General features: G+C 38.9%; 1 protein-coding gene and 1 long non-coding RNA gene across 4 annotated transcripts in view; one reads left to right on the top strand and one right to left on the bottom strand.

Moving 5' to 3' along the window:
* NDUFAF2 (NADH:ubiquinone oxidoreductase complex assembly factor 2) overlaps positions 1 to 23,846 on the bottom strand; it is a 42,613-nt gene that overhangs the window by 16,234 nt on the left and 2,533 nt on the right. Inside the window, exon 1 of one of the 2 annotated variants that reach the window (XM_083576334.1) lies at positions 5,853 to 5,985. The exons of the other annotated variant lie outside the window; for it this stretch is intronic. Within the exon in view, the coding sequence (XP_083432460.1) occupies positions 5,853 to 5,958 (106 nt within the window). The 5' untranslated portion in view covers positions 5,959 to 5,985. Of the gene's footprint in view, positions 1 to 5,852; positions 5,986 to 23,846 lie in introns of those variants that run through there. 2 annotated transcript variants of the gene reach the window in all.
* LOC310744713 lies at positions 5,843 to 23,832 on the top strand. Of its 2 annotated transcripts, XR_014539692.1 has the most exons (4): positions 5,843 to 5,975; positions 10,084 to 10,219; positions 21,800 to 21,897; positions 23,731 to 23,832. It is a non-coding gene; the product is annotated as an uncharacterized lncRNA (long non-coding RNA). The 2 variants fall into 2 exon arrangements; XR_014539693.1 differs by lacking the exon at positions 5,843 to 5,975 and having other exon boundaries at positions 9,570 to 10,219.

The following is a 23,846-nucleotide window of genomic DNA, read 5'->3' as shown; positions in this document are numbered from 1 at the left end:
ATAGCTGAAAATACATGCTCTTCAACTCATTTCTTATTGAAATATTTATCTCCAAAATCAAACAGAGCTGAATATTATCCTTAGATTAAACTTCTGCAGTTAAACTAAGTCTGGCAGTAGGATTTTTTTTTCTAGTTTTCAAGATTAAGGCATTTTGGGATAGAAACCACCAAATTTGTTACTAATTTTAAAGCAGTTATTTCACTTATTCCTGGCATAAATGCTTTGAAGAAGAATGGAGGCACTGATCTAACCAAGGCCAATTAGCAAAGTTCATGGAATAAAACAGGATTTGAATTCAGATCTCTGCACATTCTCAGGCCATGTCACCACAATGACAGTGTTACACAAATTCCTTTCAGGACCATTATCACAGACATTCAGTATTACTGAAAAATCAAGCACCAAAAATGCCAGCTGTCCGTAAATCTTCCACCTCACCATTCTCTTCACCACTCTCTTCCTCTCGTATGAATTTTCCTCAACCCCTCCCCACAAAATGTAACTACAGTTAATGTTGACAACTGTTGCCTCTTCACACAGATTTGTTAACTAGATGGTTAACAAATCCTGATCAAGAAGGAACTCTAAATGCTGGTTTAACTTCAACCATTGTAAGGACTATTCTTGGCATATAGGGAATCTAAAAGGGAAACAATACATATGTGGCACATTTTTGAAGGAATGCTATGTGCAATTTGTCCAACTGATTATTTCCTGTAATTTTATGTGTCTGAAATGCCACTGCAAAATGCAGTATGTTCATTAGAGCCAGTGTGGTATAATGGTTAGAGTGTTGGACTAAGGACTTGGGAGAGCAGGGTTCAAATCGCTACAGCCAGGAAGCTCACTGGATGACCTTAGGCCAGCCACTCATTCTCAGCTTAACCTATCTCACAGGATTGTTAAAATAAAATGGGGAGGAGAAAACAATGTACACCACCTTGCAGTCCTTGGAGGAAAGGTGAGCTATAAACGTAAAAGTAAATAAAAATAAAATAAATAAATGTAAATAAATATTCTTTCAAATTTAAAAGAATGAATGAAAGTTATATTCCACCTACTTATTTCTATTTTATAACTATTTTATTTGAGGAAGAGATTTACAGGACAATCCTAACTGCAACAGGGAACATTGGGGCCAATAGTGCATTCAAAGCTCTGCTGGATCCTGTTGGTGGGGAAGCTACCCAGCCAGAGCAGTAGAAAATGACATTTCAGGCTTAAGGTGCTCATGTTGCTTTATTTAAGAGACTGAAGTATACCTGTATGTTGACCTCCCTTCTTTTACAGGCAGAATAATTAGTTCTGTAGTTTTCTCATTTTTAGCAACACTCTTTGTAGTTAAAATGTGAGGATTTAATACTGAGGAATGCTGGAAAATACTCTAGAGAGATCAGACTTAAAACCCACCTGGGAATTGCTCTTCTTTGAAACTCATTTCAGCTCTCATCCATAATGAAAACTGTCCTCTGCTCAACATACCATTGCAAACCATATGAATTGTTGCATAACGGTACAACTGAACATAATCATTCTTAATTTAGAGCAAGTAATTTTTATAAATAATTATATCATGCTTCTGCCAGCCAGTCCATTTTTCAAAGATTGTCAATTTACTTCCACTGCCAGTGTTTGCTCCAATTTGCAGGTATTTAAAGATTAATAAGATTTTTGTGTTTGCAGTCTGTTTAGTCCTTGGATATATTCTAACCCTTCTAAAAAGAATGCTGAGAAACAGATATGAGCATGTGAAATCATCTTAGAAATGCTAGGGCTTCAAGAACCTGTGCATGTATGATGTACAGTGGTCCCTTGGTAGCCAACCAAATTTTTCTGCTCACCACAAATTCTGCCTCAAGACTAAAGTAATGCACGTTAGGCACAGCTGTCCATGTAATCCGATTAGAAACCATAGCTTCTGTATGAAACACACTTTTGTTGTTGTTTAGTCATTTAGTCATTATATCAGTGCTCCTAGAGAGATCTGCATTGGCTTCTTATAGCTCACCAAGCACAACTGAGGGCCAAAACATGCATGACACAAGAAAATGGTGATTTAACCCATACAAAGCTTAAAAGCATGGGCACATGAGAAATTCCTCTCTTCATTATCCAATTCATGTTTTCCACAGACCCATTGGGCACTCTTTCCTTATAATTCGCACAGAAGAACAAATCAGATCACACATCTTATTCAAGATGGTTGCCCTTGAAAACTAGAAAAAGTCCAGCCTCAACATCTTCCTAAACCTTTGTAACCTCTTCTTAGTTAGATTTGGAGGAGAGATGGTCTGGTATTCCTGGGGGTCAATGTGGGCCCCTCACTTAGTGCAGGTAGGGTACCCCCATCTGAAACCCTCCCTCAACCTATAGCGCAGTCTCTTCTCTGTTCCTTACATTCATATTCAATACTAGGGGCTGTGTCCATGATTGTTTCAGTTACCAACTCTGCCTATCCCCTTCCTTTCTACCTCACCAAAGACACCTCCTAAAACTCAACAAAACTACCTCATCACCTTATTCCTTGCCAAAGCCACCTCTCACCTACTAGAACTCATCACAACCACACTTCATCCCTCCCTGTAGACTTTGTCAAACCTCCACAGTTTGCCAGGGCCACCCACTTGCCTGGGTCAGTCGCTTCCTTGCTGGCCTGAGTTGTCCATACAGGATGTTTGCCTACCACTAACCCCAATTCCTCCCTCCCCACCCTTTGACACTGCTGCAACAGCCCAGCAGCTCTGAGAGCTCAGTTTGCTGTCACATTTTGCTTGTTGTTATATTTCTAATTCAGAGCTTTCCAAACGTTTCATGTTGGTGATACGCGTTTTAGACATTTATCATTTTTACTAGCAAACCAGAGATTAAAACTAATCCCTTTCCAGCCCTGGGAGGAGTGCAAGGAGTATTCGTGTGACACACCTACACACTGCAGCCAACACACTGATGTGTCACGACACAGTTTGGAAAGCTCTGTTCTAATTAAACACTTTCAAACTATACACACACATTCACACACAGAGAGATAGGGAGGGAGAGATATCCCTTGGAATCTGCCTCCCTTCCCTAAAAGGCAGCTCAGCTGAATTGGACCTTACTCTTCAGCATCATAGCCACTATATCATATACACTGGTATGAATGAAATATAGATGTGGGGATGCAATATCCCCAGTAGTGTGGAAAATGAATTGCAATTTTGTTTGTAGGTAACAGTGAAACAGCAATTATGTTAGTGCTACGAGCTACCTGTCTGTAAGAAGGCTTACCTGCCTCATGTCTTCAGGATAGGGTGGGACAAATTCAAACGATCAGTTTAAAGTCCTGAGAGTATAGCTTGATGAGAATGTCCAAATTATGCATGAATATACATGTAAATCCCTTAGCAATTAAATGAAATGGCTATAGTCCTGAAATGTTTAACTTTCCAATAGTCTTGAGACACACAATTTTTTTGGAAACTTGGATATTAAGGGAGTTCTATTCTCTCAAGGATAATAACGACAATATTATAGCCATAAAACCCAACACCTAATAAAACATTTAACTTTTTCCCTTTCTCTCTATGGAAACATAGGATTAAAATTTCACATTTAACATTTTAAAACAAGAATAAATCTGTACAATTATTTTTAATTCACTAATTGTTTTATGAGTATTTGAATGTCAGAGCAGTCTCTTCTTGGTTTATGGCTTTTAGAAATACATTGTTTTTGCTCTGCAGAAAAACCAATTTCAGAGCTGAGAGGAAGAAGACCACAGTGGGGGGTGGGTGTCCTATAACCTAATGAAGATGACCTACTTTTATGTGAGCATAACATTCATCTTCTAGAATGGGAGGTTATTACAAAATAAGATTACCTGTATGATAAATCCTCTATAATTACCTGCAAGTGCCTTATTTTTCAGTGTTGGAACATTTCTGATTTGTGGATGCATTTCGCACACTCTGCAGATGACTAAACATATATTTAGATATCAACTCTAGACATTTTTAGTTCAAATCAATTAGAGAGGGGGGAGTAGAATCATTCCCTTCTGGCTGCCTATATTTTTCGTTTAATCCTGGTCAGTGTAAGACCTTATTACAAGTAATTTGTCATTATAAGTCTGAAGAAAAATGCTAGCCTCACAATTTTTGTCATTTCCCCCCCACACTTCCCTTCAGGCTGCAACTGTTGATGGGCTTTATGGAAATATAAATTCAATCAGCAGCTGCAAATTTCATGAGACGTCCATCTTCATGCTGAATTTGTAACTGAGTGTCAAAACAATCTGTGGATTCCTCCCTGATGAAACGCGCATTGAATTGTAAATTTCTGCAATTTTCTCATGTTTGAATTTAAGGGGCACTAAAACAGAACCAGCTCACATAAAGCATATATCAGCTTAGGACAGGTAAAAAAATTTTTTGCATAGTATTCAAAGAGTTAATTTTTTATTAAAAAAGCTATGAACAATATCTGGTCCTTTAAAAAGCAATACAAAATTAAACTACATTGCAAATTTTATTCCATTCAGAAATATAGGAGAATAAAAAAGATGTTCAGTGGGCTTTTTTATGCTTTTCAGATAAGCTACATGTTTTATCTATTGTTGTCACTGTTCATTTTCCAGAATCTTGCAATGATTAAAATCCAGAAATTAGCTTGGCAAAATTTAAAAAGATTCAATGGTGTCAAAACAGTCAAACAGTTGAGTAGGAAAAGTTTAGTTTTGAAAGGGTGCTGCCTCCTCCTCTTTGATATAAATCTTATTTTTAATTAAGTGTTGATGGAAGAGAAAATACAAAAATATAAAAATTAATTTAAATTGCTAAAAAGAGAGGGAGAGAGGGCCGCTAGCTCATAGTTCTAACTGTTCATTGTTCTCCTGGGCAGCTCTAAAAGATGGCAATTTTCTATTCAAGCTGCTATTTCTTACAATAGCTTAAAGAAAATGTATAAGAGACAGAGCATATTATGTCAAGTGAAATATTTTATTTTAGAATGGAATGTCTCTTCCTCCAAGGATATTAAATCTCAAATATGCAAAGTGTTGTTTTCCCTTCTTTCTTCTTATTACTTTTCCCTCCAGCAGCTGTGCATGACTTTAAATATCTTCTCAACAATGCTGATACTGCTCACTGGATCCCTCCCCATCCATCCCCTGCATGTTGTCTGCTTTTCAATTTTTATTACAGAATGCAAAGATACAAATGGTAATTCCCAAGATTTTACCACACATAAGACATACCATTTTAATAGACTGGTTACTTGGGAGTAACACAGAATCACTGGGATCAAGTCTTGGCTTGAATGATACACCATTTGTTTGAACTATTACTACCACTTCTCCACCCTGATTCCCAAAATGGCAACAGGATATCATCAGAGAAATCAGCATGGGGGGGGGGGGGTAATGCTGAGGATGAAATGGAAGGGAGATATCAAGATGGGACACCTTGCCCCAAATCTCTCAATGTCTATATACAGTGGCTTTATATAGATGCTGTTCAGCACTGGGAAGAAAATAGTACCTTGGGGCACTCCACAGCATAACTGCCACTTAACCAATGCTACTCTCCAAAAGCATGAGCAGAAGCACTGCAACACTGTTCCCCTAGCTCCCACCTCACAAAGCTGGTTCAGAAGGATTCCATAGTTGGTAGCACCAAAAGCTACTGAGAGAGCAAGTAATAGGGTGGCACTCCCCTGTCCCTCTCTTAATCAAGGTAGTCCATCAAGGTGACAAAGACCAATTTCATCCCCAAACTGAGTCTGAACTGAGATGGACACAGAAATGGGTCTAGATCAGGGGTAACCAACATGATACCCTCCAGATGTTATTCAACTACAACCACCACAGTTACCTTGGTCAGGGAAGCTGTCAGGCAGCAGAGTAAGCAATATACCAACAGGAATCCCAATCTGTCTTTTTTCCCAGCACCAGGTGCAGGTTTTCAAACCCCCTCCCATTGCAGGGGCACTTTCTGGTGAGTACAGTGGTACTTCTGGTTGCGAACAGGATCCGTTCCAGAGGCCTGTTCGCAACCTGAACAGAACGCAACCTGCGTCTGCGCGTGTCACGATTCAGTGCTTCTGTGCATGATGTCATTTTGCGCGCATGTGCGAGTGGCGAAACCCAGAAGTAATCCGTTCCGTTACTTCCGTTACTTCCGTAACATGAGGTATGACTATAAAATGGCAATCTATAGGCCATAGCACTGCCAACCCTGGATTGCACTCAGTACCCAAAGCTGAGTCAGATCAAAATAATAATAATAATAATAATAATAATAATAATAATAATAATAATAATAATAATAATTTATTATTTCTACCCCGCCCATCTGGCTGGGTTTCCCCAGCCACTCTGGGCAGCTTCCAACAGAAGGTTAAAAATACATTACAGCATCAGTTATTAAAAACATCCCTAAACACTAAGCTCATCCATGCAGGTTTCAGCACTCCCACATCTGCAATCAAAGTCTTATTATGAACCAAGCCGGCATCAAGTAAGCGCATTACCAGGCCTGATGGCCCAGTATTCGAGCAACCTGAAATCCAATAGATGGAGGGAGGGTTAGAAGAGGGGATGGCCTGTACACATCCATATCCTCTTCTCTTCCAAAGAGGATATATTTTCCATACCCAATTAAATCTACCACAAACCTAATGTCTCTACCTTAAAGTTCTCCACAGCTTTGGAACAATGTATCATTTTACCCATTTTTACATTATGTCCTTACCTTGACTTCTACTGCTCCTCCATCCTCAACCAACCAAATCTGTATATCCTGCTTTGTCCATTCTCCCTTGCACAGAATTCCCTCCCTGGACATTTGCACAGTGCTACCTCCTCCATTCATTAAAATCCTTCCTCAAAAGCTAACGTTTCAGCCTACTTTTGACTTAATCTGATAATTATCATTTCCAACTATAAACAAGGTTTAAGGACAGTTTCCACATTTTATAGCTTGTTCCTAGCATCCTGGTACATGAATATGCCTATATTGTCAGTATATATTTAATGGTGGAACCATAGAAATAATAATTTCTTCTCAATTACATCTTAAAGAAATCAGGTATAGGTCTCAGAAGAAGAACAGATGATTAAATATTAAAGCTCATTTTTAGTGTTTGAACCCCCACACACTTACTCAGTACAAGAAATTTCACCAACCGTGGGAATCACAGCAAGTTCTTCATACTTATTTCATTCCATTGTGTTGCTTTTAACAGCCATGTGGGAAAGGCCTCAGGAGATTCCATTTTACTTCCAGCTCTGCTAATAGCTGTATTTGAAACCATGGATTAGTTGCTTCTCTGTAGTTTTATTTTAAAAGGTGAAAAGGCTTCCATGCCTCACAGGGATTTGAGATGATACATCAGCTATCACATGCAACATACTCAGTTCTTACTCCCACACAGAGATGCACTTTTTTATCCAAATGTGAAACTTAAAATTAATTTAGAGAAGGTTCAAATGATTCCTGCTGCACAGCAATTTGCAAGTTAAAATACTTTCCCCCCCTTAAATCTGTCAAATTACTGGACCCTGAAGCAGACATAGCCCATCACCCTTGCACTGCAGTTGGCAGTCCCAGACCACAAATAAGAGGATTTTACTCAGTACCTGATTTGCCACAATCATTGCAGGGAGATTGCAATGCCTTTCTTTGATTGCTTCATCATTTACACAGCTCAGCATGTAGGGAAGTATGGAAACAAAACTACTGACTCTCTCCTGTGTTGCCCCTAAGCCGGAACACACCTAAGCTTCTTAAGGTATCAGACAATCCTACCATGAAGATATACTCACATGTAGCCAGTGTTTGAAATTCCCATTGTTCTAGGAGCATTTTGAGACAAGGAATTTCATTAGCGCGAGCAGTTTCTGAGCTCTGGGTGCAGTGCTGCACCTAAGATTCCCGATTAAAATTCAGAGTGGAAGGAAAGGAGGAGCTTTTTCTGTCTTCCCACTTCCAGCTACTCTCTGAAGACTGGAGAAGAGACCCTCTTAAGAATATTAGGGGGCTGGGCAGGGGAAGGATTAGACCATGTGAAAAATGAACATAATTTTAGCTGCAGTTCATTCATTTTCAGCTTTGTTGTATTGTTATAAATAAGTGTGCCTAGACATTCCATTGTTGCACCCATAACATAGATTTAAGGTGCCATTTAGCTCCTAGCTTTTATATCTGTTTCTAACACTGCATGTAGCCTAAGATCGCCCACAAAGACGGCACCCAGAACAGCACTGCTGAACATAATTTACATTCAATGGAGTTGCAGAACATCATATTTACCGTATTTTTCACTCTATAGGACGCACCCGACCATAGGACGCACCTTGTTTTAGAGGGGAGAACAAAAAAAAAAATCCCCCTCTCTGCCCAGCGCTCCTTCAGCGAAGCGGCAGGAGGCACTGCGCAGAGAGGGGGATAATTTTTTCCCCTTGTTCTCCCCCTCTAAAACAAGGTGCCGTTCAAGGTGTGTTCAGTCACCTTCAGTCACCTTGGAAGCCTGGAGAGCGAGAGGGGTCGGTGCGCACTGACCCCTCTCACTCTCCAGGCTTCAGTGAAGGCAACCCGAAGCCTCCGGAGCACTGCGGGAGTTCCCGCTGCGCTCTGGAAGCTTCAGGTTCCTTTCAACCTGCTCTTTGGGGCTGGCGGGGAAAAGCCCACTGCCAGCCCCAAAGAGCAGGTCGGGGAGCAGCGGAAAGGCGCGCAGCCTTCCTGCTGCTCCGCGAGCTTCTCGGGGCTGCCGGGGAAGCCCAGGTTTCCCCCCCCCCGCCCCAAAGAGCAAAGAAGCCAAGGCAGGGAGCGGGACGCATCCCGCTCGCTGTCTTGGCTTCTGCCATAGCCGCGCGCAACCTCTCCAGCCGGGAGAGGCTGAACGGGGCTATGGATTCTTTAGCTCCGCGCAACCTTTCCGGCAGGGAGAGGCTGCACGCGGCTATGGCAATACCCCCACCTCCCCCCAAAGCCCACAGGAGCCGTGCACCCTTTAAGGAGCGCGCGGCTCCTGTGGGCTTTTCTATGAGGAGGGAGAAGGGACTGACTGGCCGTGTCAGTCCCTTCTCCCTCCTGAGGAAAAGCCCGCAAAAGCCGCGCGGAGCTTGTGTGCGGCTTTTGGGGGCTTTTCCTGCCTGCCTCCCCCCTGCATTCGCTCCGTAGGACGCACACACATTTCCCCTTCATTTTTGAAGGGGAAAAAGTGCGTCCTATAGAGCGAAAACTACGGTAGATAACTGGGATGGCCCTGAGATGTATCCTAATCCATATGAAGCAACATCTGAGAGAGGTGTTCTCAGATATGATTATGCTTCAAAGTAACCTTTTGTTCAGCAGCAGCAACAATTTACTCCATACAGAAGAAGAAAATAGCAGTAGAAAAGATGTGAGGAATAGCAACCATCAGAGATCTTTTTACTTAGGGAACATTATTTAAATGACACAAGCAGGCTCTCCATGCCTGTATGAAGAAAAATCCATTTCAGATAGAACCCTACTAAAAGTCAAAGTGGAGAATCTCTGTACGAGAGTCAGGAAAACATGCCTTATGAGGAACAGTTGAGGGAGCTGAGGATGTTTAGCCTGGATAAGGTGTCACATGGAAGACAGAACAAGCTTGTTTTCTCCTGCTCCGGAGGCAGAGGTGTACCTAGGGTCCCTTGTGCCCTTGACAAAGTGTGTGTGTGTGTGTGTGTGTGTGTGTGTGTAGAAAATGAGAATGGGGTGAGGTGAGGGAGGCTGTAGTCAAGAGCAGAGTTAAACGGTTATGGTTGCATATACTTTGGAACACAGGCTACTTTTGACCTCAAGTGCAATGGCATCCCCTGATTAAGGAAATATACTATCTTTAGGAGCCACCAAAACATACACAAGGAAATGTTTATCAGTTCCATGAACCATGGTTTTCTTACGCCCTGTGAGGGTAATTATCAAATCTTTGGGACCACTTTGAACAACAGCTGCAAGAGAAGAAGAAGAACACAGGTGGTGTCTCTGTCAAGACTGCAGAAAGGGGACCTGTTCTTTCTGCTCCCTTATCTCAATAATGCATGAATTACTTCATTGTCTTGGATTTATTCTGAAGGTGAACAGACTGAATACTGGCAAGACTTTCAGATCAAGTGCTGGAAAACCCGATCAAGGATTGGACTAGACGGCTTTGAAGACTCCTCCAATTTAGTGGTTTGATGATTGATCTTCCTCAAAAAGAAAACCTGAAGGTCAGTTGCCCTTCCTACAAACTCTGATGGGAGAATACTTGCTGCAGTGGTTAAAAAGAGATCAAGCCCCACACTTAACATAGAAGCCTTAAGGAGTCTTGTATATTGCTGCATGAGGCAGAGTTAATCTGGGAGTTCCTCTTTCTCTGAATGGACTCCTGCCTTGCGATTTCATAATTCTCTGGGGTGCTTCTTCCTCTAAAGGACGTATGATATCCTACCACTTCTTAGAACTTCTGGGAACTCATCATATACAACCTGAAATCTTTCTGACAGAGGCATATATATCCTCCTTGGTAAGAAGTCACAAGTATAATATAGGTAGTAGCAGAAAGCAGAGGGGGGGGGATTAAGCATAGCACCCATACCCCTTCAGCTTAGTTAAGATTTTTTAAAATGCATGGACTGAATTTAGTCTCATTTCAGACAATAAATCTTGGGACACACTCATATTCTTACTTATCTGGGAAGAATCCCAATTCAATTCAATGGGCCTTACCTCTGAGTAGATGTGCCTAGGATTGCACTGTTAAACGGGGTTAATTCAAGTATTTAATCCTCTTCAGACTTGTAAATCTATATGTGCAACTTGAGATGAAAAGCATAACCATTTAATAACCTACAGTTCTTTCTTTGTGCATAATATTTGCAGATTTATGTATACGTGAGCACACCTGTACAATGGGAGAGGGTGAATTAAAATATAAGAAAAATATATTAAATAGATCACCCAGTGGACAACTTGACAGTTAATTATTTCTTTTCCAAAAGCAAATCAATATTGGCATTTCCTTCAGTCTTACCCCACTAGTACTTTCAACCTCATCTTGAAATCGATGCAAGTTTCTCCTAGTATACTTTTCTATTCAATCCACCTCCTATGCATTTAAATTTCTTACTGTTCTTTAGAAAACACCTTGTTCAGATTAATAATTCTTATTTCATAGACATTATATGTGGGGCTTCATAAAGATTACCATTCATACAGGCGTTGCAGGTTACATATCAGAAGTGGTTCTGGGTAGCCAACGTTAGGAAAGAACACACCGCTCTATTGATTTACAGGAGCATCAGAGTATGATATGTTCTGTAGCCTGAATCTGATCCCTTGCAGTGCTTTGTCAGCAGCTGTGGATTTTTGAATAATCATAGGCTCTCAGCACAAAGATCCATTTTGACTATGTACTGTAATAGGAGATAGCAATAAAAAAGGTATAGCCTAAACGTAAAATTGGAAACACAATTAAGTCAGCAAATTTTACCAAAGAAGCTATACTCCTTACATGTTTAGAAAGTGGCCAGAGTGAGAGAGGACACAAAACTACTGCACTAACACTCTACTTCAGTAGACTAAAAGAAAATCTATATCACAGGTAACAACATAAAGAGCAAAGTAAAATTTGATAGAAAAGAGCCGAATCCCTGAATGAGACAAAGGACCAAATACATACTACATTACTCACACCTCTTCAAAAGCACGCTGAAACTGGCTTATTTTGAAGACAAGGTAGGTATGGCTCTATGGAAATCTGTGCATCTCCAAATTAAAAATGCCACCCCAGAACCATTTGACCATGCACCATATTTGCAATAAACGACACCTTTGGGAACAAATAGAAGATCGGGCAGAGGGTGATTGAGAGGGAAACTGGTGCAAGCCCCTGGTTCAGATCTTAAGAACACTTAACATGATGCAGCATACAGTTTGGTCCAAAGACAAATGAAACAGAAATGGTTCACAGCTCCACCCAAGACTCGTCTTCCCAACTCTACCAAGTTTCACAATAAACTTCACCCTAATACTGTACTCCATATTATTTCCATGCACCTCACTTTCTCCAGGGCACAACTGCCCTCTTTTTCTATTCCAATTATAAAGCGTTCAATCTCTCCTTCCAGCTAATACCCATTTACTGTTGACTGAAACCCAGCTTTTGAAGCTAGAACTCTCATGAGAGGAAAGCCATCTCTGCAGACAGTTTCCTGCTGCTATTTTGCAAATCTGGCAAACTGACCGTGGTACTATAGTTCACACCTTTGTGCTAGCTCCTCTAAGCCAAAGTGTGTGACATATTGAGGAATGTGAGCAAAATTAGATAAAGCAATGGCCTCTGCAAAAAAAGAGTTGTTTTGGGATTGAAGAGCTCCATTCTTGTGAAGAAGGCTCACAAACAGTATACTGCCTCTGCCTGAGAAAATATTTTATTTGCATAAGCTAGAAAAACTAGAAAAAGGGACATTTGAGTATTAAAAGTTCTTGGCAAGCAAATGTATTTGCAAACAAATATGTATTCGCTAATAAAGTTGTTACCACCGGTGAGGCAACAAAGCCTTTGTTGGAGTGCTTGGTAGCCCCTGTGCGTACATGAAGCATGCCTTCCCATACTTAACTCTTCCCAAATACATTACTTTCTCACTAGCAATAAAGTTACTGGTTAATTTGGCCTTGACCCTTCACTACATAGATATTTCCATTTCCCAAGTAATTGCTTTTCTTTTTTTCAGTGGAATGCTTTTTCTTTCAGTTCTCTCTCAAGAGCCCTCAAACATCTTTGAATGGTGTTATTAACATTCTTCTTCTCAAATACTTATTTGAAGAATCTGCTAAATGCCATTCAGCATTTCAGTGTTGGTGTTTTACTAGTTACCCATGGTCACTCTTTTTCTAGATTTCCAATGTAGCATTGTGGCGGTGATGTTTTTTGTTTTTCAACAGTCTGTAAACGTATCTCTCTTTCTCTCTCACACACCACTTCTTTACATTGTCTCCCACATCAATTTTCAATAGCACTGCACATTTCTTTACATTTTACTCATCTTTTTCAAGAGTTCTTAACAGCTTTCAGTCATCTTTAACAATGCATCACTCATCTCCACTGGATGAATCCAAGGCTCAGAATCATATATTTCCCTTTTTATAATGTATTCTCTCTTTATATTTGAGTACCCTTTCCTTTCTTGTGCCTCTTGTTCACCAGCATTCAAGGGGTCATTTTGTACATTCATTTTTTCCTGATTTTTGCTAAGTGAATGGCTTTGGCATACATACAGAAGGGAGAAAGTTCTGTGTGAACCAGAATTGCACATGTGTGTTGTAAAGGTGAACTCTCCACTAGATAGAAACTATATTTCAATTTCATTTACCACCCTAATATGGCCAAACCACTAATCAGGACTACTGTTTTAACTATCTTTTTTAGATAAAAGGTCCTGCCTCCTTTCACGTGCAAAAGGTTATATTCCTCTGATTCTAAGAAGAGCAATGTGTGGTCCATCAAGCTTGATTTTATTACAGCTCCTTATTTTCATACAGACTTAATTCACAGTGTTGAAATATCACTGCAAATGGCCTGAATTTAGTTCAAAAAGGACTAACATATACTGCAAATATAAATTATGAACAATTAAAATATTCTGCATTTGTCAAACAATGGAAGCTGAGAGAAATACTACATTCACATGGGGAAGGATATCAGTCTTTAATAGTTTAACCAGCAAGTTAACACCCATGCTATGACTATAGAAGAAAAGACAAATGGCCATCTAGAGCAGGCTTCCTCAAAACTCAGCCCTCCAGAAGTTTTTGGCCTACAACTCCCATGATCCCTAGCTAGCAGGACCAGTGGTCAGGGATGATGGGAATTGTTGTCTCAAAACATCTGGAGGCCGAGTATGAGGAAGCCTGATCTATTAAAACAGCTATCCATGGGTTGATAGGTCACTGAGATATTGCAAAAAAGACTCTAAAAGATAGGGGAGAAACAGTGCTATTTTAGACAGTTTATGATCCTTTTCTGAATGCAAGTAAGAATTGTAGCAAAAAAAGCAGAGTAGAAGTTGAGAAACAGAAAGATTAAGCTGTCAATTTAAAATATGATAATGCACATTCATCCACGTGACAGATGAACAGATGGATTTTTTATTTCATTTTTGAAAAAATGGACCAACACTTAAATGCAACTATCCCCCTTTTTTAAGGAAGCAAATGCCTCACTTAAGAAACAAATGTGGAATGCTTAACATAACATGGAACTCTGTGATTAAAATTACTGTTACTGTACAAATGTAATACTAGTATACAAATGAATGATAGAATAATAGGCAAAAGCCTTGGTAAAAGCAAACTGCAGGAATAATGTAAACACAGTCATCTCAGCAAGCAAACAAAATCCAGATGTGATAATATGTAAGTTTTTTAGGTTGACAGGCATAAAGTTATCATACACTTGCATGCATGTTTTATGAGGTCTGGCTATTTCTATTTTTCCAGTCTTCCCATAACAATTTTCTTCTGGATATTCCACTTGCCAATTCCACTACCTGACTTGAATGTAGACTTTTATCATCTCTAGCACTGGCTAACATAATTCAGTTTTCAAGTATATTCCATCAGGCTAAAGTAGAAGGACTGATGGGACTGCAGGGCCTTGCCATTGGCTAAGCTAAGCTAACAGTGACTCCTGGATCCTCCTTTATTTACAGTGAGGGGGGAAAGTATTTGATCCCCTGCTAAATTTGCCCGTTTGCCCTCTGACGAAGAAATGACCAGTCCATAATTTTAATGGTAGGTTTATTGTAGCTGTGAGAGACAGAATAACAACAAGAAAACCCCCAGAAACCCAGAAGACAAAAGTCAGAGATTGATTTGCATTATAATGAGTGAAATAAGTATTTGATCCCTTTGCAAAAAATGACTTAGTACTTGGTGGCAAAACCCTTGTTGGCAATTACAGAGGCCAGACATTTCTTGTAGGTGGCCACCAGGTTTCCACACATCTCAGGACATATTTTGTCCCACTCCTTTTTGCAGATCCTCTCCAAGTCAGTAAGATTTCAAGGCTGATGTGTAGCTACTCGAACCTTCAGCTCCCTCCACAGATTTTCGAGGGGATTAAGGTCTGGAAACTAGCCAGGACCTTAACGTGCATCTTCTCGAGCCACTCCTTTGTTGCCTTGGCCGTGTGTTTTAGGTCATTGTCATGCTGGAATACCCATCCTCGACCCATTTTCAGTGCCCTGGCTAAGGGAAGGAGGTGCTCACCCAAGATTTGACGACACATGATCCCGTCCATTGTCCCTTCGATGCAGTGAAGATGTCCTGTCCCTTAGCAGAAAAACACCCGCAAAGCATAATATGTCCCCCTCCATGTTTGACGGTGGAGATGGTGTTCTTGGGGTCGTAGGCAGCATTCCTCCTCCTCCAAACATGGCGAGTTGAGTTGGTGCCAAAGAGCTCGATTTTGGTCTCATCTAACCACAACACTTTCACCCAGTTCTCCTCTGGGTCATTCAGATGTGCACTGGCAAACTGCAGATGGGCCTGTACATGTGCTGTCTTGAGCAAGGGGACCTTGCAGGCTCTGCAAGATCTCAGTCCTTCAAGGAGTAGTGTGTTACCAACTATTTTCTTTGGTCTTGGTGGCTAATTTGTGTACAGGTGTCTTTTGTACAGGTACTGTAATGAGCTGGGATTGCAGGTAAGACCTCTCCCTTACAGCAGGTGCTTCTAATCTTAGCTAAATACATACAGTGAAGATACCAAGTAGCCTGACATCTGGCTGGTTGATAGGGGATCAAATATTTATTTCACTCATTATAATGCACATCAATCTGTGACTTTTGTCTTCTGGGTTTCTGGGGGTTTTCCTGTTGTTATTCTGTCTCTCACAGCTACAATAAAGGTAAAGGGTAAAGGGACCCCTGGCCATTAGGTCCAGTTGTGGCCGACTCTGGGGTTGTGGTGCTCATCTCGCTTTATTGGCCGAGGGAGCCGGCGTACAGCTTCCGGGTCATGTGGCCAGCATGACTAAGCCACTTCTGGCGAACCAGAACAGTGAACGGAAACACCGTTTACCTTCCCGCCGGAGCGGTACCTATTTATCTACTTGCACTTTGACGTGCTTTCGAACTGCTAGGTTGGCAGGAGCAGGGACCGAGCAACGGGAGTTCACCCCGTCGCAGGGATTCGAACCACCGACCTTCTGATCAGCAAGTCCTAGGCTCTGTGGTTTAACCCAGGACCGGTCATTTCTTTGTCAGAAGGCAAACGGGCAAATTTAGCAGGGGATCAAATACTTTCCCCCCTCACTGTACACAAGTATTTCTAACCCGACAACTCATTCAAAAAATATCATGGTGATATACATCATGAATTTATAAAATACAGTAAAAATGACCAACACTTAAGTCGAATTCTTGAACTGTTTCTAACCCAGCTGGAACTTTGAAACTAAAATCTAACACCCAAGTTGGTTTGATTTTCTTCCTCTTTCCCAACCCCTTTCCCCGTTGTGTACTGTCTTTTAGACTGTATGCCTAAGGGCAGGAGCTGTTTTATTAAACTGATATCTGCAAGTCATTCTGGGACCCTTTTTAATGGAAAAACAGGTTAACAATGATTTAATAACAAACTGAAGCCTGCTGTACCATTTTAGCAACTTTATCCATCCAATTAACTAAACTTTCTTAGAAATTACATTTGTGTGAGAATTTCGTTTATAAGAACACTAGAGAATATTCAAACTGACTTAACATTAAATATTAGCAAAGAAGCATCGGAGAAATAGCAGCATATAGTGTGTTCTAATTTCATATATTACTCCATAATTTAAACTATTAAAAAAAGATATTGATGACTTCCTTTTCTTGCACGAGAATACAAAGTATCATATTTATACCAAACATGCTGAACATCAATCTCCTTCTCTCCTCAGCACCATAAAAATTACTCTAGGACACTTTCCATTTTTACTTAAAGTGCTATTATAAATGTGTTGTTCTTTTTAAGTGTAAGAGAATGGGGATTTAGAAATCATTTCTAATGTTTTCCCTGATTCCCATCAATGGAATCTGAATTACAAAAAGTGCCATTTGGCAAGCACTTAAAGCTACACTTGAGTTTTGAAATAATTTATTTAAAACCTCCAAATAGTAAACACAGCTCATTAATACCAGCTGCACTGTGCCATTTTTGCTACAGATTATGCATGCATTCCAGAAACCATTTGAAATCCTGTCACTGCAAACAGGCCTTAGCAAGATAGAATATGCTGGATGTAAATCTTATCACATTTCAAGGCATCCCTGGGGCCAATAAAACAAAGAAATCCGTCACATTTCTATGTGCAACATCTATGGCAAAAATTCCTCAGTAACTAGAACACAGCATAGAACTGTACAGATGTCAGTGAAACTTTCACAAAGAGACTATGTATCACTCACTGGCAGATGATAGTCAGGATTTGTTTCCAAACAAGCCATTGGGATGCAAAGGAAGGGTAAATCAAAAAGAAACACCACTCCTGGTACCCAAATCCAACCTACCCTTTCCCATGCCTGGCTCTTCATATTACCAAGACACCTCTGCAGGACATACAAACAAACATGAGAGCATCAGCTTCCTCCTTTCCCCTTGTGGCCCAAATGCACACAGAATTCCTGCGCCTGCTTCTTCATATATTAAAAATTGTGGCCAGTATTCTTAAAGTGGGCTTCGAAATAGGGATGGAGAACTGGCTCTCCAGCTGATGCTGGATTCCAACTTCAATAGACTTCAGCCAACATGGCCTTTGGTCTGGCGTGATGAAGGAGTTGGAGGCCCAGCAACATCCCACATCCTTACTTAAAAATAAAAATGTAGGAGTCATCAAAACAACATCAGGAAATTATTTTCCTGAGGAAAACTTTTTTAAATTACCAATTTAGGATCTTAATATTAACTTGAATGGGTAACCATATTACAATAACATTCCAGAATACTAGGTGTATTTCATTAAAGAGGTGCAATACTGTTTTCAAGAGCTAAATATGCATTCTACTGGACTAATGAAATTACTTGGGCAAAAACTTAAAATCAAGGTTTAAATCCCTCTTTCTCCTCCACACTTTAAAATGATGTTGCTAGGTTTTGGAAACTAAGCAGTGTACAAATTTTTAAAATAAAACTGAACTAGATAAAGGAGAGTTATGACAGCAAAACACAACAACAATATTAGATTGCTTATTGCACCACAAAACAGATAATAAAGGGATCTGAAGTTTCAGAACCCAGAGGCAGATTATAGAAAAGGACAAAATGTAAAAAGAGTTAACTTGTAAAACAAGATTATTGCATACCACCACTGACTTAAAAAAAAATTATGAATTTTATTTGCACTGTTAGGAACTGAGATGATCCTATGAATACATTTAATCAGCATTTTTACAATACTATGTAATTAGAAGCTGACCCCCAGGTTCTTTGAAGGCAGAGTCCCATCACAGGAAAAACTGACTTTTGATCATTCTTTATACTGCAGATGAAATATCAGATTTTTATTGGACTATTAAAAGCTGCCCAGTGAAGAGTTCTCATGAAGTCAAAGTATTATATTACACTAATTTAGCCACTTTTAGCACAGATTTGCCTATGATGGGGGGGGGGGATGACAAAAGCATAGAGCAGATGTGTGGCTCTACAAGAGGTCAACTTAAAGTAAAAATATTTTAAAAAATAATAGAGTGATCATATATACTGAAGTTAAAATACAAGAAATATTTCCATGAAATAGAATCTAACAAAACAGCCAGCTTGTTTTGATCCAGGAACAAGTTATCAAAATTTGTTAGGCATCAATGTTAACAGTATATCAAAATGAGTGGTGGCAGCTCATACTCTTAAAGAGCTATTTTTAAGGCTCTATATGCATTCCTATGAGAATGATGTGAGGCAATTTTTGTTTCCAATTTTGAATTTTAATAGCTGCTATGACTACGGTGCTATTTTTTCCCTAACAATGGAAGTCAGGCTGAAGGGAGGGGAAGTCTTGCTACAAAGAGATACCTATTTTACTGTTCTTTTCCAAAAAACACACCCTCATGGAACATTTTTTTTTAAAAAACATTTAGATATAGCACATTATCTGTCCACAAATACTAGATGGTGGTCAACAGGAGTACAATTTTAGTACTCTGCCAATGCACATTTCTGCTAAAACAAAATTTTTATTTTTCTATTTGCAATGGGAAAATGGTAGTAGTGCATGGATCTGTAAGTGAAATCTAAATTTATGATCAAATTATTTAAATTAAAAAAGAAATGCCATGAGACAAGAGGATAAAGTACAAATTACAGAAACACATGCCCCTTGAAGAATAAGGCATTGCTATAATGACCTTATGAACATCACTCTATCACGATTCATTATTCAAATTTTTACTTTATTGTGTTAGTGTTTTAGCCAATTTGTCACAAGGATAATACTGGTTTTATTACCACTCTCTTGTGTTTTGTAGTTTGACTGTTTCTATTCCTTGATGCAATTCTGTATACTTGGGCAAGATTCCTGCACTGCAGGGGGTTGAGCTAGATGATCCTCATGGTCCTTTCCAACTTTACAATTCTATGATTCGACACTGTTATTGTGATTATGATGTGACACTTTAAATTGTTGCTGTTCTTAATGTAAAATCACTTTGAGATATTTTATGGGAAGTGATTCATAAAGAAATAAGTATTTGTACTGTTCCAAATCTAGAGCATCTCTCTTTAAAATGGAACAGGGCAGGAGATATGGCCTATCTCTCAATATTGTTTGCCAAGAGGAAATAAGAGTGCACAGACAAGCCATCAATCTAAAGCTTTTTGAATCAATGCTGCCGCCGTCTGGCCACACTTAAATTCTACAAGTTTGTGTTTTATCAAAGAATACAGTAGTTTCCCACAAACCATGCCACTGTAGTATTTATACAAATTGTATACAGTATCTGTGTGTCATCGTTGTCCCCCCATTCTGAGGTACAAAGTATCTAATCAGTACTGCATACAATGTATACATTAATATAAATCTACAGCATCATTTAAAAAGAATGAAAAGAATGAAAAGAAACAATGGGATGAAAGACAGGAGACGAGAAAAATCAGTTTTATCAGCGACTAGACAATGAATGTACTAAGAATTGATAGTTTTGTAAAAACATCTACCCTTATAGCTTAAAAATTGCAAACAAGTAGTTGACGCTTTTATAAACAGACCCTGCCTTCCTTAATCTAGCCAAGTAGCTGCTTATTCAGATAACAACTCTAATTACTCCAAATAGATTCTGTAGTGAAAGCAAAAAATCATGACAGATGGTGCATCAGTTCTTAGGACCCTATCAGCACATAGAAAAAAGACAACCTGTACAGTCCTCCTGTCATTTCATCTTCCTCTTCTATTACAGTATCACAACTGTACTCTAGAAAACTTTTAACTTCGTTGTTTATATGCCATTATCAGTATGACATGGGCAATTAGGGACAACCCCTTCTGCTCAGAACCCAGTTTCAAAAATATTGCCCAAAGTGATTAAGGCACTGATTAGATTCATACAACATTACTGTATTTTTCATAAGGATATTCAAAAGGAAACCAACTAGGACTAAAGCAAAACCTATAGTTCTAAGGGTTTAGTACTCCCTCTGCTGGTTCAATTACCATTTTTTCCAAAGATGAAGACTGGAAACAAAGAAACTCAGAATTGGTATGCAACATGCCATTTCTGCTGTATGTTTCAAGAGCATGAAAATATGATATATAAAAAATAGAAGATAATGGCTAAATAACTAATTCTAGTTGCATAATTGACTTCTGCTTGTACGATAGAATTTCCGCTTCATCTGCTTCCCCTGCAACATCTGTGATGCTCCCCTAAATCTGTGTCAGCAGGTCTCACAGCCCTCTGCAGTCTCTTTGGGGAACACATTGGGGGAAGAGGTGAACAGAAATTCCTGTTGCATTTGCTGGGATGATGACCTATGTCACATTTTTATGTCAGGAGACTACCCTACCTTTTCCTTCTACCCACAAGGAAATGGAGCCGGCATTGCTCCATAAAAAGACTACGTCCTGTTGGAGAATGAATCTTTGAAACTGGTCCCAGGGTGCACTATAACTGACAAACTGGATGACTTTATACTTGGTCACAGTTACTCATCATGTGCTAACACCAACTTAACTTGCTTCAGCCTTTGATTTACCCACCTGGCCTCAGAAACTAAGGTGAGGTTTAAAAACAGAAACAAAAAAAAGTACTTTGATCATCTCGATGAAACTACTGATTTATTACTTATCTTTGCTTTAAAATCCTACTCTTTTATGACAAACCATACCCAGGGCAACAAAACATCCTAGTAGGGAGTGCAGGGGCTCAAATTAAACAAATGTAAATATAAAATAATTAGCTTTGTTTGGGTGTATCCACAGAGTACCAAACAATAGCTAGATGTGCATTTTTGTAACTAACATGATTATTTGTTACTAATAAACTTGCCTCTGATCTTAAGTAACCTTTATATTCCAAGCAACCCCATGTGTCTTTAGGTAACTTTCAAAACTTTAAAAATGATTAATACTACTTTGCTTTTTTCTGTTCAAATAAATATAACTGCAAGCTAAGCTTTGTTTAGCTGACCCAATAAGCCACAAAATCGTTTAAGCTAAGGGTTCATATTATATCTTATTTAATTCCTTGAATCATATTTAAAAAAAACTAATTGTGTCACCGTGAAAGAGATAATAAAAAATGTTATGAAGTAGACCAAATGACGTTTCTCTTTGTCAGTCAGGATAGTTCAGTCAAGATTAAAATGCACGTCACAGAAAGGAGGAGAGAGGGAAGTGTGAGAACCTGAAACTTGAGCATCCTCATCTTTGTATGAGGTGAGCCTGACTCTTACCAAATGGATACAAACTGAGGTTCCAAATATTTGAAGTTTTGTGATCTTGGTACATATTTATGATGGTGAGAATAAGCATCTTCCAAATTAACTCATTTAAGACCATACGCTGTCATATTTTTGCCATTTTTATATTGTAATATTATGTTGTGAACCACCCTGAGATCTACGGATGAAGGGTGGTATACAAATGTCTATTTATTATTATTATTATTCCTGCTTGGTTGCTCTTCATTGGCCAACTTCAGTTTATAAGCGCAAGAACCTTTTAGGTGTCTTGTTTGCAGCCGCCAAAAACATAATCTGGATATAGGTTATTCTAGGCAGTCAGAAAAACAAACAATGGTGTTTAAAGGTTGGGAACATTTATATTATTTGAAACTTGACATTTCAAATGAAGAACTCGAAGAATGGTTCCAGCTAATAACTTATTTAGAAAAATCCTGCTCAATCTTGTTTAACCAAGTGATGGTATTCATATATAAACTTGCACTGATTCTTTGTTCAAAGGATGACAATGAAATGAGATTTGTTGCAAACCAGTGATGATTCCCCTTCACTACTTTCATTCTCTTAAAGCTGCCATACTGAATATGTGTTTTATTGATTAATATTATACTACCTATCTCAAAACTTTTTTAAAAAGTTTTAAAAACATATTTACAATATGCATTAGAGGATATGTGCTAGATATTAAATGTCTAGCATGTTTTATGCTGCAGCATAATTTTTCATTATTACTATTACAAACCATTTTTGTATTCATATTACCAAATAGGAAGAGTTATTTCACACTGAATGCATGTTGTAATAAAATGCATAAACTGTACAAGGAACTTGTTTTGTAATTACTGAGATATGAATAGCTTGAAAATCAATATAGGCTGGTATAGCAAGGGCAATTCATCATGTAGCAAAGCTATGGTGAAGCCCTGACAGTGTTATACAGTAAAAAAATAAATGTATTACACAGATAAATCTACCCTTTTTAGTGAAATACTTGACTGAGATACTAAAAATGAGTCATCAATCATGGTTGCTTAAGTGTCCAATCCCACCTTCCAGCTCATCCAGTTTCAAGAGTGGCAACTCAGAAGTCATCTCAGAGTAAATGACTTAGCCTGGATGTTTCTCTCGGGACAAGCATGATGGAATTGTATTATTTAATCACTGTCAAACTAATCTTTTAACAAGTTTAACGTGCTAAAAATTCTGAGAATATGCAGTCATACAGACATAGTTGGGAACAGGTAATGCTGAGACAAGTTACAATCCTATGTAGGGTCCTTTCACGCAGACATTCAGGTCTCCAACTAAGTGTAAACTCAATAGAAAGCTGCAGTAAAGCACAGCAACCCAAGCGGTATATCAGTATAATATTTATTTAAATTAAACCCTTCTATTCTGCTTTTCAGGCAAGACTATCTCTCAAAGCAGTTTACAACCAAACATACAAACACAACACATTTAATACATTTAAAATATCCAATGATCTCTAAAAATATAAAAACAGCATAAGAAAAAAGTGGCACATTGAAAACTACAATCTGGTAACCATCATCCTATATTAAAAGACAAAAGAATGAAATGAATCTTTCAGGCCTGTTCAAAAGACACAAGAGATGAAGCTGGCCTGATATGGCTGACAATTAAATTCCATAATTGGGTGGCCTTTGCAGAAAAGACCTTGTTCTTGTGCCCATGTGCACAATATACTTCATATTTTCAAGTGTAAACTCAAAATATCATAGACGTACAAAGATCTAGAATTTCAGTGCTAATTTCTAAAATGTGATTATTAATCATTTATTTCTAGACGACTTCATGGAAAAAGAGCCTCATCGTTCAAGATACATAAAGAAATCTAACAATGGGCTGGCAAGTGGCAGCTTCTGTACTAAAAATGTCTCTCTCCAAATCCCAATCTGTAAA

This window comes from Podarcis filfolensis (assembly GCF_964270895.1).
Source record: "Podarcis filfolensis genome assembly, chromosome: 11".
NCBI lineage: Eukaryota > Metazoa > Chordata > Lepidosauria > Squamata > Lacertidae > Podarcis > Podarcis filfolensis.
The sequence above is the reverse complement of the archived record's forward strand: the minus strand, read 5'-3'. Positions and strand labels throughout refer to the sequence as shown.